The sequence below is a fragment of the Acomys minous genome (assembly GCF_964271855.1).
Source record: "Acomys minous genome assembly, chromosome: 7".
NCBI classification, from domain to species: Eukaryota; Metazoa; Chordata; class Mammalia; order Rodentia; family Muridae; genus Acomys; species Acomys minous.
Genome location: NC_140488.1, coordinates 88065550 through 88083732, shown reverse-complemented (window position 1 = coordinate 88083732; position 18183 = coordinate 88065550). Strand labels below are relative to the sequence as shown.

Genomic DNA, 18183 nt, shown 5'->3' with positions numbered 1-18183 from the left:
AATACCCCCAAAATGTTTTAATGGATACAATTATCCCTGTCACAAAAGCTTTCTATTAAAACAGGTCTATTTTGCATTTGAATTAGATACTCCTTTTTGAGATGGCATAGTTTATCTGTAAAGATGAACCTAGCTGACATAATTAGCTTATACTTTACAGTTTAAACCTTAAAGTTCATTCAGGAATGGTCCCGCCAATCACATCCTTGAACTGTACCTGAGTCTTAATACATTACAATGAAGTTCCTAGAACTCAGTTATGATGTAATTAAACTGTCAGATATATTGACACTGATACTGAGTTTTCTGCTTGTTCTGTCTTAATCTGTAAAACATACCATCATGGACATGGACTTGGTGCCATTAAAAATGCCTCACATTTCCCAGTTCAACAAAAATTTGCATCAGTTACAGAACAAGAAAAATGCAATTGGTCCTGCAATTGGTCAGTGTTGTGTCTCCTCTGGTACTATTTCATTCATTCTTTATTCACCAGATAGTAGGCAAGACTAAATAAACTAGAAATATTAACTGCCACTTTTTTCTTTTCTGAAGACAGAAACTTAAAATGTGTGTGCGTGTGTGTCTACATATGTATGTGTTCACACGTGTGTAGAGAGAAGTGAGAAAGAAAGAGGAATCTAGTCTCGTGTTACTTCTTTGTGACCTTCATTATTTACCAAGTATTTCCTGTGCTTAGGATCTCAAGGAGGTTTATTCTGGCATGAGACTCACAGAATCAGAGGGTTTTTAATCCCTCCTTAACCCTTCACTCTAGGAATGACATGCAGACTCACGTCCACCTCGATTACAATTTGGTCTTAGCAATGAATCTTTCTGTTGTTCTTTAAAAACAAAATTGAAAATGCAGGAATAAATGCAGGATTATAATCTTAGCCGACAATCCAAGCATGGAATAGCCCAAGGGAACTGTAAAGAATATGTAAATCATTTAATCATTGCCTCCCTAATGCTTTTCAGGTCACATGTGAGCATGAGCTTGTCCTTAAGCCCATTCATTATTTCTGACTTGCTTAAACAAGGTCTTGCTTTCAAAGTAACAGTACACTTAACGAACAGAGCTTACAAAGAAGTTATTTTCATGATTTGGGAGATTATTATGAAACACAACTTTCAAAGAACTTTCAGAATTCAAATTAGTTTGGTTTGCACCTAAGAAAAATTCCCCTTATTAAAAATGTTGTCTGGGTAGTTACACTGATCCCCACACTATCTACAACAAATTCCCAATTCAAAAATGATAAAGCAATTCCAAGTAGCAAAGAATAAAGGGCATAACTCCTCAGCATTCTGTCTACCATCCTTAGAATACAATGCTTAATATTAATTAGATCATGTACAATATTTATTTCTTTTTATTACATTTGATCTTAATGCTACTTTAGCTTTGTTATTGTTAAATGTAAAAGACTGAAAACCTCAGTTTCTCCCCTCTTTTACTACCTTTATGGAGTAAATTTAATCTGCCATGTTCTTATATTTTTCTTTTGTCTTAAGAAAGCACACTGCAAGTGTGCAATAATTGTTTTATATATATATATGTATATATAATTTACTCATATTACATCTCAATTCTTATCCCATTCCTTGTATCCTCCCATTCCTCCCTCCCTCCCACTTTCCCCTTACTCCCCTCCCCTATGACTGTGACTGAGGGGGACCTTCTCCCCCTGTATATTCTCATAGGGTATCAAGTCTCTTCTTGGTAGCCTGCTATCCTTCCTCTGAGTGCCACTAGGCCTCCCTATCCAGAGGACATGGTCAAATATGAGGCACCAGAGTTCATGTGAAAGTCGCAATAATTGTTTTATCTCAAAGAAAAGTTTCACACTTGATCATGGGCTTCCAGAAAAGACATTTTTCCGACATTATGTTAGCTAATGAGTATGGACGGAATTTTCTTCCCCAAGAATAATAGCATGGGTAAACTACCACATGAATCTCCACACACTAAGGAAGCAGTCCCCAATTGTCATGGAGTTCCTTGAGGAGTTTTTTTTTGTAATATTATATATGAGCAAATAAAATGAACTTACAATGGTTTATCATACAATGTAGAGGCCCTTTCCTGTGTATGCATGTGGCAGAGATATGATGGCTGTTTCTTGTTTTTCTTTCACTAGGTGAGGAAGATCTTCTGAGTCCTCCCCAGGACACAAGCACAGGGTTAGAAGAAGTGATGGAGCAACTCAACAACTCCTTCCCTAGCTCAAGAGGTAAGGACCTGTGTCTCCAAGGGTCTCAGTCCTCATGGTTCCCCTCCATTCGAACTGATATGTTTTTGTCTGTTGGAAGCCAACATGTGCTGACAGAAGAATGCCAATTTGGGTTTATGGTGAGATTTTATTTTTAGTATAGATTTCTGGCTTGCTGTATTTTGAGTTGAAAATACCTATGTGATCAAATTGTTTCTAGAAGTAAGATTCTACCTTGTACTTATAAAGTGTTTTACTTGGTTCACATGTTGATTTGAAGAGCTAATTATGTGGTACCTTTTATTTAAGAGCAGTTATTATGTGACTTTTACAGATGAGAAAATTAGTGCTGTGTGGTGCCTGGGCCAGGGATATAAGGCTACAGTGTGCAATAGTGAAGCCTACAAAATGACTAGCAAGTGGTAGTGGTGAAGATTCTGGCTTGCAATCTGATGCTCTTTTTGTTTGAAAATTGTATCATACCCCATTATTTCAGTATAGGGATAATTAGATCTCCATAGGTGAGGTTAGCTTTTCACTTCGTTGTAGAGAGGGACATTCTTTTTCTCTATCACACTGACCTTGTACATTTTTGCACCTACTACAAAAGCAGGACTTTAGCACACAGAATTTTCCAGCAAGTCTGTATGAGCCACAAATGTCTTACTTCATCCGAAGAGATATTTTCCTGCTCTTGTTATGGTTCGTTATCTGACACAGATATTGAACCACCACCCCCTCCTTGTCAACCTATAAAAAGAAGAACAGTTAAGGTCACCTGTGAGCTGTTAGAAGGAAAGCTGAATGGAGAAAACAGAAAGCTTTGTGGCCAGTGATTAGTACCCCTAATGGGCAGCCCAGGAAGGAAAGGTGGTGGAAAATCAGAGGTTTTTTGTTCGTCTCCATAAGGGCAATGAGGAGGGTGTGTTAGAGTAGTGTATTTTCCCTATCTTTTTGTTCTGTATCAGTTAACAATGGCCATTTCCTAGTTATTTGATGTGTGAGTGAACGTTGTGCAGTGCACATTACAAGCAATAATGTTCTGGTACAGTGTTGCTAAGGAACCATCAGGGAAACTAATTTTAAATGTCTGTAGCAGCTATCTTTCCACTGCTGAACACCACTGATTGATTTTTAACAGATAAAACTCTTACATGTCTTCCACTAACCCCTTGTCCCATCCTCATCCTAACTCTTCTCTTCTTAGATGTCATTATTTACAAAGAGAGACCATATACAAGCTTGGTAGAAAATAAAATGCTTCATCTTTTGTTATTATCACATTGTCCTTCCAGATTTTACTAATGCCTACTATGTAACAGAGAAAGTATTAGGAATACAAGGAAAGAACAAGTTCAAAGAACTCATAGTTCAGTAGGAATGCAGTTCAGAACATCATATAATAATGCAGTTTCTCTAGTGCAGATATATTTTCCAGGAAAGAATCCTCAAAGTGCTTGTTAGGAAGGAATTAGACTTGTGTAGATGGTTCTTCAAGGCTGCATGGGGGTTAGAGGTCTCAGGGCTTTAGGCATCTACCATACATTTTGTTGCTCCTTTACTTTTTCCTAAGGCTCATAGAAATATGTTTCATCCCATCTTCTTGAACGGCCACCCCATTTACCTACTCTCTGAGAGGTTAAGAGGTACTCCACTTCTACATCTAAGCAACAGGAATAGAGTTGAGAAGAGACAGCTGTAAGGGCCCAGGTCCACTCTGATGAGCTTGAAAATGAAAGCCTTTGTATTGGCTAGCAGCACTTCACTTCTAGAGTCCTTGCAGGTAGACTAAGCATAGAAGGCATTAGAAGAAGTATACCTTCCCTACTGTAGTATGTGCACTTCCCACACCTAATATGACATTTACTAGTTTGGGTTTTGGTTTGTTTGTTTGGGGCATTGGGAATTTCTGTTTAGGCCACCAGAACAATGTGATTAGATTAGTACTTAATGAAGATTATGATCTCCTATATGCTTATTTGAGTACTCTAATATAGGAAAAAGTGTCTTATATATTTGTTCCATTGACTAGTTTTTTACTTAATTATAGTCTGGGGTGGCTTTAGAAAATTAATTCATTACTTAAAAGCAAACAAAAGACTACATTGTAAGAGAGAAAACAGCTGAAGTTTCAGAGTATTTGATTAGGTGTGTGTGTGTGTGTGTGTGTGTGTGTGTGTGTGTGTGTGTGTGTGTGTGTTGTATGAACATGTATGTGCCTATGCCTGGAGACCAGAGGCTGGCATCAGGTGTCTTCCTCTATCTCTTTGCATCTTATTTATGAGACAGTTTCTCTTGCTGAACCAGGGATCATTGTTTTAGCTAAACTAGCTGGCAAGCAAGCTCCCTGAGTCCATCTGTCTACCCTGCTTCCATCAGCACAGTGGCTGTAGGTGCACCCCAATACACCCAGATTTTACGTAGGTGCTGGAAACCCAAACTTAGGTCCTCCTTCAAGCATTGTACCCACTGAACTGGCTCAACTGGGATTTCTATGATACTATGGTCTAGGTATTTTTCATTTGCTCCCTGTTGACCGGAGCATGATTATAGGACCCAAGTGGTTTGGAATAGTTTATTTGTAACTAAAAGCATTTATAATTGGAAAAGCATTGTGTGTGTGTGTGTGTGTGTGTGTGTGTGTGTGTGTGTGTGTACATTTGTGCATGTATTTGGTTTGTGTGTGTAAATAGAAACAGCTGAGTTAGGCAGAGACAGCTTACCATTTGGCACATATGTTAGGTCAGTGTTAAGGAGAAGTTCTTGAGAATCTTAAATTTGGGATTAAAGACTCTTCCCTAAAGGGAAGAGCTTTACCAGGTCATCCCAGTATCTTTGATATTCAGAACAGTGACCATCAGACTGGTTTACCTTTTTGTTATGCGTGTTTTTATCACAAACTGGGGTACCAAAATAATGTATATTGCATTTGTGCTTATATACACATAGATAGATGTTTTTACTCAACAATTCTACAACACACATGTTTATAATTATATGTTCATACAAATATCTGAAACAAAAGTTTTGTGAAAGTGTTTTCTGTATATCTGCTATTTCTGTTAAATGTATTTAGGAATAAAGTATTGGTCGCAACCTGCTAAATTGATTTTCCAATCCAGTGCTACAGTTTTCTTTACCTACCTGTCTCAATTTTCCTTGCCAATATATTTTTTCAAAAAATTATCAAAACAATATTTTTTACCATGCAAGTTTCTGCCAACACTGAGCTAATGTCCTAGAGGACTTGTTAGTCTTATTCTGACTCTTCTGACCATTTTGCTTTTATTGTATTACCAGAAATAGATGAAGTTCCTCGTTGATACAGCTATTTCAGACAGCTGTTTCAGTAACTCAAAACAGATGTCAGATCCAGAAGTCTGACATTTATTGGAAAGTCATTATTAAATACCATCTCATGGTTTGTTTTGCCTTACTAGTTAATTTCTAGTAGAGAGAGAGCTTTATTGTGAAAAGAAATTAAAATTGTCACAAATATAGAAAGTAAACAGAGTATGCCACTGTATGCCTTAAATTCACAACATTTGTGTTATCCTTTGCCACAATTGTGCCTTAACCCAGGACCTGAAGATATATACTCTTTCCATTTCCATTTCTTTCATTTCCAGAGTGCTTAGAAGCATGAAGAAGTTAGGTGCCTTGTTCATAGCCACTCAGCAAATTAAATTAGGCCTCTGATATTAGATTAATGGTTTTGCTCAACTCTTATCCAAATTAATAATTCGGATGCTTTGCCACGTAATGCTAAGCCATGGTCATCTTTATTCTGAATATTAGATAATATAAACTGCAGCACACCCAAGGTGTGCATGTGTGCATATTTAACTTTGTGATTTTATCTTTCCTCATTAGTCTTTAGTTATAATTCATTGTTCATAATTGTGTGCTCAGTGTACGTTAGCTAATTTCTGTCTGATCTGTTTATCTGTCTACAATGTGCCCATCGTTAAATATATGTAAACATTGAATTATAGCATAATGCAAACTTCCTACTCTAAAGCATTTACTGAATTTCAACCATTATTGCATAGAAACACTACACGAGTAGAGCATGCAGTACATATAATTTAAGATTAAGCACTTTAAGCAATTTTTCCATGTGTTTGATCATTTAGTGGTCTACAAATGTAGATTTCTCTGTACAAGTATGCACATTAATGAAAGAAATGCTCTCCTAGTGGTGTGCTATTGGACTTCATAAAATGAAGTGCTCCTTTACACAGATTAATAAATAATATCATATAAGACAAGCTTAGTGCATAAGACAATCAAGAAAATAGTCCTATTTGAGGATATCTTCTGAAAATTTTTGCTTATTGACCTATTCTACAAAATTATATCACTAATAGCCCATGACATCTTTTTTATTTTTATACCACTGCTGCCCAAATAAACTCACAGTCTGCCAAATGCCTCAAAATTACCAATCCTAGCAAGCAGCTTTTTAATACCAACTATTTCTTAATATTCAAATCTTCTTCTATGGCTCTTTAATGAAGGAGAAATTATGCACGCACACACACACACACACACACACACATTACATACACACAAAGAAACGTGGAGTGTGTAGCTCATTGCTGGAGCACTTGCTTAGCATGAACAAGGGCCTGAGTTCAATTCCTAGCATCAGCAAATAAACAAACGAGCAAAAATGTGGGCAGGGTCTGGAGAAAGAGCTCAGCAGTTAAGTGCATTAGCTTCTTTTCCAGAGAATTCAGGTTTAATTCCCAGCACCCACATGGTGTCTCATAAGCATCTATAACTCCAGTTTCAGAGTTATCTGATGGCCTCTTCTGGACTCCACATAGATCAGACAAGCATGTAGGTAAAATACCCATGCACACAAAATAAAATAAAACAATTTAAAAGTCAGGCAGAAGCATAATGTACCGTATCTCCCTCCCCCTGGACCCCCTACTACAAGCACCGTTGTTTCCTATACACATCCACAAAGTGTATGGTAAATTATCCATTAATGCTGGAGATCAACAATCTATACATTTTGAGCCCAGTCTGACCCATTACTGTTTGTAGAAATGAAGGTTATTGGGACATAGCCACATCCACTCATTTGCATAGACTCCACCCATGGTTGCTCTAAAAGCATAGTAGTTGGGATACGTGGCTACGGTGCCTGTGTGGCTCATATTTACTACCTAGTCCTTTGCAGAGAAAGTTTGCTCGGCCCTACTTTACACTTTCATTTTGTGTCCATCCAGACTCCTTACATGTATGTACACAGCTGCAAGCTTCATGGTGGATCAGCTTTCCACTCAGCAAAGTGGCAGAGAGGCATTGTTTTATGCATTTATATCTGTCCACCAGAGAGCCTGTATGTTCGGTAAAGTACAGTCATATGGATCATGTTTGACTAGTAGTAAAATAGAAACCCTTAAATGGTTATCAACCTTAAATCCTAACCCTTAAGCTTTTTTTTTTAACCACCAGTGAACTAATAAAGCTGAAGGCACCTAAAAAACAATAATTTCTCCCAAGTTCTTCTCCAAAACCATGAATTCCAGGCAGTAATCTCAAATTTCTGTTGCCTCAGGAAACTAGTCTTCACCAGGCCCAACCAAGCCCGATTTATACCCAGGACTGCCCCAGCACACTTCCCTTTTCTTTTGATTCATTTCCTGATAACATACCACAAACCAGATGAACACCCTAACTGAAGATCTAAGGAAGCTTTTTTCCCCCTGAGACAGGGTTTCTCTGTGTAACATTGGCTAGCCTCTCAAACTCACAGAGATCAGCCTGCCTCTGCCTCCCTGAGTGCTGGGATAACAGGCGTGCGCCACCTCGCTGAGGAACTGTATTAAAGGGTCGCAGCATTAGGCAGGTTGGGAACCACTGCTCCAACAGATAGCACACATAGCCAGATTACTTATAACACAGAAAACACTTATTGCCACGACCTCACTGATACCATATTGTTATACTTTGTTTCTCTGTTGGTGTGATAAAACATTAACCCAAAGCAATGTGCACGAGGAAAGGGTTTATCTTACACCTTATAGTTTATCATCAGTGGATGCTAACACAGAAATCTAGAGGCAGGAACTGAAGCAGAGACTATAGAGGAACAGTCTAAACACATTCCCCTACTACTCTTATACACCCCAGGCTCACCTGCCCAGGAATAGTGCTACCCACACTGAGCTGGGCCCTCCAACATTAGTTGTCAGTCAGTAAAATGCCACAACAACCTGCTGGGAAAGCAAACTTATGGAGGTTCCTTCTTCCCAGGTATTTCATGTTGACAATCAAGACTGATGCAGTTTCACCAGCACTGATAAAGTATCAACAGCATTTAGGTATAGTACGTAAGACAGAGTGGTGCCTGAAATGTGGGCCCTATCCTTCATAAGCCCACAGCCTTTGAAGAGAGAAGAACTGACTCTGCTACCAGACAATAGAGCTCTGAACTCTAAAGAATCTTTTTAATTAAAAGAAAAATCTTGGCTAAGAGTCCAAAAGGAAGAGTAATTCATAATATTGAGCCATGGAGTATGAAATGACTCATGCCCTCCGTCTTCCAGTCATCTGTGTGAGTTTGCTTCTGGTAAAACACACTGCTCAGGAGCTTGTACACAATTTTTCTCTCTTGTCCCTGTCTTAAGGAACAGCATGCATGCAGTTTTACATGATTCAATTTCAGTTACTACAATCATAAGAAATCTCCGACCTCCTTAATAAAATTCAGTAGGAAAATAAAAAGGAAAAGAAGGATGGAGGGAAGAAAAGGTACACTTGGAGAAACCTTTACACGTACATCACAAGAGTGGAGCCTTAAATGGGAATTACTAAAGGTTTCTTTTTCCAGGCCCCTATCTACATTCTGGAGTAGTGTTTCGGAACTGCTTTAGAGAGTTTTAGTTTTAGAGCCACTGAGCATGGTGAGTTGGGGAGAAAGGTAATGTTGGACAGGGTCTTTCACAGCTGTTGATTTTATCTGTTCAAAATGTGGAAATTTCGTGTACGACTCTGTGAGGAATTCTCCCATAGCTAAAACCAAATGCTTTTGAACATCCTGGAGACAACATGAAATGGCGTCTCCAATTATAAACATGATCAAAGAATATTTTCTTACCAGACTCTTTTCAAAAATAGATTTAATTATATGCAGGCACAAGGCTCTATAAAACAAGAACAGTGTTTAGGCATTGATTCTTGTGCTCAATTCTCAATACTTGATTAAGACAAGAGGTTGAAAGCTTAGTCTTAGGTTTCATTCTGTTGTTTGCTGATTAGTGGGACTTAACCTTTTTCTCTCATCTTTTCTTGTGTTTCTCACACCTTTCCCCCATCATGGACATGGTCACCTTCTAGAAGACAGGACAAATTATTCTCAAGAGTATGGGCCCCATGTCCTCTGTGAGGCTCTGCCTTAACACACAGTCAAGAACTTTTGATGTTTTAATGCATTGATTATCAAGGCAAAAGTGAAGAGATTATGAGATTTTTGAGCACTAAGCTTGAGGTTCTATTATAGTCTCCCTTGAAACAATGCCTCCATTTGTCAAATTTCTATTTTGTGTGATTTTCATCCAGTTTAACGTGTGAAATTTATGGATACTACAAATGATGTCTTTTGGGTCCTGTTGTATCTGTTTACACTAATTTTAAGTGTATATGTAAAGGTTATTTGACTAGATATGTCTGTGGGATTTTTGTTTCTTTTTTCTTTTTCTTTTTTTTTTCTATAAGGGAATAAATGAATTGTCACCTCAATATCTATTTGGAAAAAACAGCAAATTGGTATGAAACTGTATATTTATGCGTGTTTTACTTTTCCTTTCTGATATCTCTGCCTCTTCCTCTCTCTGTTATTGAAGGAAGAAATGCCCCCGGAAAGCCAATGAGAGAGGTTAGTGAGACTCGGGCTCACAGCCATGGCTTCTGTCTGTCTCAGCCTGCTTTCTGTGTCTGCCCTTTGTGGAAGAGCTGTGTGTGTGCACGCGCATGTGTCTATTACACATTCTGTCATCATGTGAGAATGGGAGTCACCTCACCTCTTACAGCTCATGAGGAGCACTCCTCAAATGTTCATGGCCGTTGTCATCTCCATGAGGACAACAGCAGGGGTATTGGAGAACAGGAGTCTCTCAAAGCTGGCAATCCTTTCTAGTCCCTAGGTTGGAACCATGCAGTTCGAATCTGTTGCTATGTGCAACACAAACTGACTCTTCATAATATGGTTCACCTTGCACATGACTGATGATGAGTCCTAAAGCCTCCTTGCACCTCAGGACCTGAGCATTTTCTACCAGGATCTTTGGTTTTTATTCTTCTGAGATACTACTTTCTTTTATTTTTTTGTTTTGTTTTGTCCTTCTTTTCCTGGTTCTTACACTCCTTCGTTTGCATTTTAGCTAGGAATTTTTTGAGTATGTATTTTGTGCCAAGCACTGTTGTCAGCATTTATCATTTATTTTTCTATCACATAATCTACACGACAAACCTATGAGGTAGGTATTCTTCTGAACTCTGTTTTTCACACATAAGGTAATTGAACAAGGAATGGGGAAGGAAAGTGTCCATGATGGCAGAGGCAAAGGAGGAGTCTAGGAACCCTGGCTTCAAAGCCACATTATTAGCACCAGTGCTGGAAAGGCTTACATCATGTCAACATGCCCTTAAGACGACTCTCTTTTTATTTGGCATTTGGAGCCAAACAGAATAGTTACCCATTAGGTTAAAAAAACATGACTGTTAGGGGTTTGATGTGTTTTTCACTACCCTTTAAGTGTTGAAATGAGTAGGGTGCAGCATTAACACTGATTATACTTCGTGTTTTTACAGAATGCTGCTTCTTATTCTTGTGCTATTATCTGAACATTAACTTACCTAACTCAAGTGACTGTTGGGTGACAAAGTGTTAAGTGTCAGCCCAAGTGGAATAAGATTTCCTTAAGATGTTAATGTGAAGGAAGGAGGCAGGCAAGTTCTCCCAAGAGATGCCAATGGCAGTTCTATGAGATGAGCTGGAAAGGTAGAATGTTCTCACATATGCAGAGATAGACAAGTAGCCGCTGATTCTTTTAAACATAAGTAGTCATGAGGCTGGAGAGATGGCTCAGCATTTAAGTGCTCTTGCAAAGAACCAGAGATCAGTTCCCAGTACAAATATTGAGAGGCTCACAACCACCTGTAACTCCATTTCTAGGGGACCCAATGGGCATCTGGGGACACTAGTAGATAACCCCCTCACAAGTACATGTAGCTAAAAGCAGTAGAAAATATCATTCTTTTTAAAACCTAAGCAGTTATACTAGATATTCTGCCAAGACCATGGTATGCAATTATAATAAATTCAGTGTGTTTGCACCAATGTCCTTTCAAAGTGAGAGAAGAGAATTCCGGGGTTGGGGGATAGTAGCTTTCGAGGAGAAACGAAGAAAATTTGAATCAGTGAGGCTTTGAATGCTCCTGGCTCATGTACTTAGTCTGTGAGACTTCATGGTTGATTTTAATGGTAGGTGCCCACCTTAAATTTTAATGTTATTTTTGTGTGTGTGGAAAACAATTGCATCATAATGTTGAATTCCTGAATATGTTTTATCCTTGAATAAACATTTTTAAAGTCCATCAGATTGAATTGAATCTGTAACTATGACCTGAGGTGCAGAATACTGAGGTGAGCTCCTAGATGCAACAGCACCACAAACATAGTGTCTTGTATACGGCTATGAAAATACCCTAAACTCACACTAGGCCAATATTTTTTCAGAGATGAAATTATAGAGAGGAAAAGATAAGCCTATTTCACTGCAGTATTCTAGCTTTGCTTTGGCCAATTGAATGCTAACCATTTATTTGGGAATTGTATTTAAAAAAAAAAAGAGTGCCAGATTGTTATTGAGGTCTTGGATCTTTGCCAGTAAGTCTCAATTCCAATCACTGTGGAAAACAACTCCCTTAGGCAATGGTGGCATGTGAGACTAAATTTGTTGCAGTGAGTGCCAACTTGGAAAAACATAAAACTGTCCTAATGTTCAGCTCATGGTGCCTTTGTGTTCAATAATCCTTGCTTAAGAATGGATTAAACTAATACTTTCTATAGACATTTTTTCCTGTCACTTTGTGCCCAAAGCCCATTGCTATTGCTTGAATCCCGGCTACTTTTTGACCTCTTGAATTTCAAATATGATATTTGAATGTTATATTTAGATTTTGTCAGGCAAAGTTAATGACCTCACTATACCCTGGCTAACAAAAGGACAATAGAACCACAATACATAAAAATTTATAGCAGTATTGTGTTAAAGATAATGAATTATATTTTATTTTGCTTGCTTTCTATATCCAATAAAACTTCCTTAAAATTACAATCATTATTCTAGAGAAATGAGTATCTATAAATATTACCAAACATGTAATGCTAAACATGTAATGTGGATAGAACAAGCCACCTTCAAAATTTCTTATGTTTTAGAGCATAAGAATGATCATAAAGATGCTTATCAATATTGAACAGTCTAAAAAGATTAATACCACCCAATATTTTATGCTAGTGTGTGTAGTATGTTAACAATAATGAACCTGTCCTTCTGACAAGGTTTTGAATAGCAGATACTCCCTAGAACTAATATAATACTTCAAGATAGTCAAGTGTTTCTTCCAGGTAATACCAAACTCAATTTTAAAGACTAGAAGTACCTTTTGGTGATATAGTCTATCAGTACATTTACTTGGTTTACTATCTTTTGAACTGTGGTGTATAATCCATAGCCAATTGTCTTAAAAGGTTAATTTTGATTGGATAGGAAAAAACAAGGTACTCCCTGTTCTGTTTATGTTTTTAAAATATATTATGTAGCTACTAGCCACATCCTAAAATCAGATGTGGGTCATATATATGGTTATAATTATATTCACAGCCAGTTTATAAAAATATTTTTTACTGGTTTTGCTATGATTGCTAATAATTCAGAAGTTGCAATTACTCCATCCACTTCGAAGTGTTTGTAATTGTGCAGATTTCCTAAGGTTGTTCTTTGTGCAGTGGAAAGTAGATACGGGGGATTCCCTCCACCCTGTGAGTATCGCTTGTATATTTGCATTCTGAAATTCACAGAACAACAAAGGACTCCACTATGACTCCTTGAGCTTTTGTTTTTATTTCTCATTTGTTGGTTGTTTTTTAAAGGCGGGATCTGACTGTGTAACCCAATGTTGGCCTTGAATTTGACACCCTCTTCCTGAGTACTGGGATTACAGGCATATACAAGTATACCTATTCTTCCTATAGTGTTTATTCATCAGCACACACACAAACACACACCAACACACACACACCAACACACACACACCAACACACACACACATACACAATATGTGTATGTGTGTGTGTGTGCTGATGATTCCATTTTCTACTTTATGAATAGTACTTATGCTTTGTTAAATGTTTTTATATTTGAAGTCTCAATCAAAATCCAGTCATTTTTTAAACACAATTAGCTCTCAATGAAATTTTCTGCACTCAGATTTACAAACTTAGCCAACTTAATATAAAGTCTTGAGTGACATTAAAATTTAGTAAATCTTGAATTGATCTGGTGCCATTACTGTGTAAATGCTTGCCCATGAATCTTCTAATTCTCCCATAGTTTGTTTTTCAGAAGATATGTATCTCTTGAAATAAATATTAAAACAGAATGCATGTTCTGGTCTATCTTTAATTTTATTGCAATTTTAGCAATTATGAGACTCTGCTACATTGCTACATGTAAGGTAGTGATGGTCTAATAAAGCATCTCATTTCCAAAGCCAATACTTGAAAAAGAGAGTGACTTACCAAGGTGGAAGAATTAAAATTAGACTCATAAAATATGAAACATATAAAAAAAAGAGAGCTGTAGAGTACATCTCAAATTATTTTACTCTAGATGTTAGTTTTGTTAGAGTACCCATAGACATTATGCTCTTGATTCCATGTTGGGGGATAAATGCTAGGTCATGCCACATTATTACGAAAAGGCTATTTTGATAGTTAACCCTCATTTAGTAGGCAAGGAAAGATGGATTCTCAGGATCTCCAAACCTTTGTACTGCATGTAGGTCATATTATAATTAGGCTGCAGAGTAATTTGGGATGTAAAGTGGTTTTTACTCTGAAGCTTTCTAATTCAAATGTGAATGATGTACAAAAAGGTCAAATCAAGAGTTTATTTTTCAACCCAAGTAAAAACAGAAAGAAAATGTTCATGTTCACCAACTACAGATATTCTTCACAGCTTGAAGCAACCAGTAAATGAAGATTTTTGTTGGGGAGTCAAGGTGACGCTGCTAGTAATAGTGATGTTAGTAGGGAAAGTAGTAGTGATTTATAGTAAAAGTGTAGTATATACAACAGAGCAGATACAACTATATTAAATACAACAAAGTGAGAAAGGTGTGTATCCCATTAAAACTTTTTCTCTCTGATAGAGCCTTGTGCTTACATATGGAGTCCCTTTGAGATGTGTTAGGAAGTTGAAATTAGGAAGATGAAAATGCTGATTCACACTTTTTCCCATCAAATGACACCAGTAGTTTGATCCAGCATTACGCTGATACTAACACTGTGCAATGCTTCATTAACAAGGCTTTGGTTCTTCCTGGAAATGGGTAAAAATGGAACTGTGTTCTGTATACCTTCAGTGCAGCTTCTGTGTTGTCTTTTCCTGAAACGGGAATGACTCCCCATAATGGCAATTAAGGGTACAATACCTGCACACTTTGTAAAGTCTTTCTTTCTCTTTGTTTTCCAGGACACAATGTAGGAAGCCTTTTCCACATGGCAGATGATTTGGGGAGAGCGATGGAGTCCTTAGTTTCAGTCATGACAGATGAAGAAGGAGCAGAATAAGTGTTTTACAACTCCTGATTCCCGCATGGTTTTTATAATATTCGTACAACAAAGAGGATTAGACAGTAAGAGTTTACAAGAAAAAATCTATATTTTTGTGAAGGGTAGTGGTACTATACTGTAGATTTCAGTAGTTTCTAAGTCTGTTATTGTTTTGTTAACAATGGCAGGTTTTACACGTCTATGCAATTGTACAAAAAGTTAAAAGAAAACTACATGTAAAATCTTGATAGCTAAATAACTTGCCATTTCTTTATATGGAACGCATTTTGGGTTGTTTAAAAATTTATAACAGTTATAAAGAAAGATTGTAAACTAAAGTGTGCTTTATAAAAAAAAGTTGTTTATAAAAACCCCTAAACACACACACACAGACACCACACACAGACACAGACACACATACACACACACACACACACACACACACACACACACACACACACACACTGAGGCAGCACATTGTTTTGCATTACTTTAGCGTGGTAGTCATATGGAATTCATGACTTTTTTTCTTGCATATTAAAGATAGGACTTCCTCTAACACCACGAAATGACTGCTTCACATTGCTCTTTTGGGAATTGTTGACTGAATGGGGCTGGCTGTGGGCTTTCAGTTTATACATCTATATGTCTACAAGTATATAACTACTAAAGGTATATAGATAAATAGATATGAAATTTCTTCTTCAAATGTTCTTGCCACTTTCTAATGGGAATAAATTGCTTCTATTCACCAGAGCTTATCTGCCTGGGCAAGAGTGAATTTTCTCTGGAGCCTGAAGGCAGGAAAATATCACCACACTATAATATTGTCTAGGGCTCCAGATGTTTCTAGTTTTAAACTTTCCACTGACAGATAGAACATTGATTTTTTAAAGGGACATGTGAATGAATACACAGGACTTACTATATCAGAGTAATCTGTTGGTTGATATATTCAGCTTCCTACTGCTGGCTATGTCATGGTTTAGACTGAATGATGTTTCAGCAAAGGAGCATCAGAAGGCATTTTTAATTCCCAGACAGTAGGCGGAAGATGGGAGGGGCTGAAGGTTGTGGCTCCCCAGTCAACCCCTATGAGGGAGCAGCTACTCTGTAAAAGAATGGATGAATATTCACAACTATACATACAAAAACATCTCTATAATTACAAATAAATTTTTCTGCCCTCTTCTTAAACTTAAACCGAAGTGGGTGGTTCTGTTGTTGTTGTTGTTGTTGATGATGATAATGATGATGATTTTTAGATTTTAGGGTTTTGGTTTGTTTTTGTTTTTTCATTGTGATATTTTTTTAAATGCTGCAAGACTTAGGATTATTGGAAGAAAGTAACCCTATCACATTGTAACCCTGGTGAATATCAATCCAGAAGCCCATGAACTACATTTGTCTCCTTTGCTTTGGTTTCCCCGCAAGGACTTCCATACAAAATTGTGAGTAGGAAGGCACAGCAATTTGAAAGTTTCAAGAGCAAAAGCCTCTCCAAACTCTATGGTACATTTGTCAGGCTTAAGTATATAAACAAATGTAAATCATTGAAACGGAGGAGAAAAAGTGAAGAAGAAAGCTAAGGACTGGTAGGAAAAGCTTTACTTACTCTTCCATGTCATTTAATTACTTTATCATTTAAAAGTCATTCTTTCACTAGAAATCACTGTCCTATTATTTTGCAAATCTGTTACCTCTAACATCAAGTGTAATGAACTTTTAAAGAGTGGGTTTTGTCCATTATTAAATGTAATTAACATCAAACACAGCTTCTCATGCTATTTCTACCTCACTTTGGTTTTGGGGTGTTCCTAGTAATTGTGCACACCTAATTTCACAACTTCACCACTTGTCTGTTGTGTGGACACTGTTCTCCTTTTTCTTTTATAATTTTCCAAAAGAAAACCCAAAGCTCTAAGATAACAAATTGAATTTGGTTTTGGTCTTGCATTTTTTTTCTCCTTTATGTGGCGCTGGACATTTTCTTTACTCGAAGGTTTGTTTTCACCAAGATTTAAAACAAGGGGTTCCTTTACATCCTACTAAGAAGTTTTAAGTTTCATTCTAAAATCTGAGATAGATAGAGTACATAATTTTGTTTTAATCTTTTTGTTTTACCTTTTAGATATTAGTTCTGGAGTGAATCTGTCAAAATATTTGAATAAAAACTGAGAGCTTTATTGCTGATTTTAAGCATAATTTGGACATCATTTCATGTTCTTTATAACCACCAAGTATTAAACTGTAAATCATAATCAATGTAACTGAAGCATAATCATCACATGGCATGTATCATCATTGTTTCCAGGTACTGGATTCTTACTTGAGTATCATAATATATTGTGTTTTAACACCAACACTGTAACATTTACTAATTATTTTTTTAAACTTCAGTTTTACTGCATTTTCACAACATATCAGACTTCACCAAATATATGCCTTACTATTGTATTATATTACTGCTTTACTGTGTATCTCAATAAAGCACGCAGTTATGTTACAAAAAACTGTTGATTGGAGTGCAGTAGTTTTTCTTCTTAGTCACTTCATTTCTCTTTATGTGCTTTTTTTCTTTTAGGATATGTGTGTGTGTGTGTGTGTGTGTGTGTGTGTGTGTGTGTGTGTGTGTGTGTGTAGGGTCCTACTGTGTTGCCTGAGCTGGCCTTGAACTACTGGGTTCAAGTGATCCATCCTGCATTAGCCTCTGAACTTGCTGGGACCACAAGCTCATGTCCTGATTTATTTCTAAAACATGTAACATATCTATGTGTTTAAAAACTCTTAAGAATATATACATACTATTCACACATACAAGACATGTATAGAATCTGCATTTAACTACACACATATGCATGACAGTGACATAAAAGCAGGAGGAGGACTATTTAGGAAAGGAAGAGGACAGTTGAGAAGAGAGGATAGATGACACTAAAAAATATTTATTAAAAATTCAGGCATGGTGGTGCAGACTTGAAATATCAACACTTAAGAGACAATAGCAGGAGGAGCACTTTAACATCAAGACCAGCCAAATCTATGTAAGGAAACTCAGTCTAGCCACAGCTACATAGTAAGATCCAGTCTCAAGAAAAGATGAAACTA

At 37.0% G+C, this 18183-nt stretch overlaps 1 protein-coding gene across 15 annotated transcripts in view; it reads left to right on the top strand.

The window, feature by feature from the left end:
* Positions 1-17589, top strand: part of DMD (dystrophin) — a gene marked incomplete at its 3' end in the record, with an annotated part of 2106393 nt that extends 2088804 nt beyond the window's left edge. For 9 of the 15 annotated variants that reach the window (XM_084788839.1, XM_084788837.1, XM_084788842.1 and 6 more), the window contains 2 exons: positions 2145-2237; positions 14996-17589. In XM_084788839.1, coding sequence (XP_084644965.1) covers positions 2145-2237; positions 14996-15093 — 191 coding nt within the window. Of the gene's footprint in view, positions 1-2144; positions 2238-10078; positions 10111-14995 lie in introns of all 15 variants that reach the window. The other 6 variants (XM_084788840.1, XM_084788830.1, XM_084788831.1 and 3 more) reach the window with 2 other exon arrangements.
* Between the last annotated feature and the right edge of the window lie 594 nt (positions 17590-18183).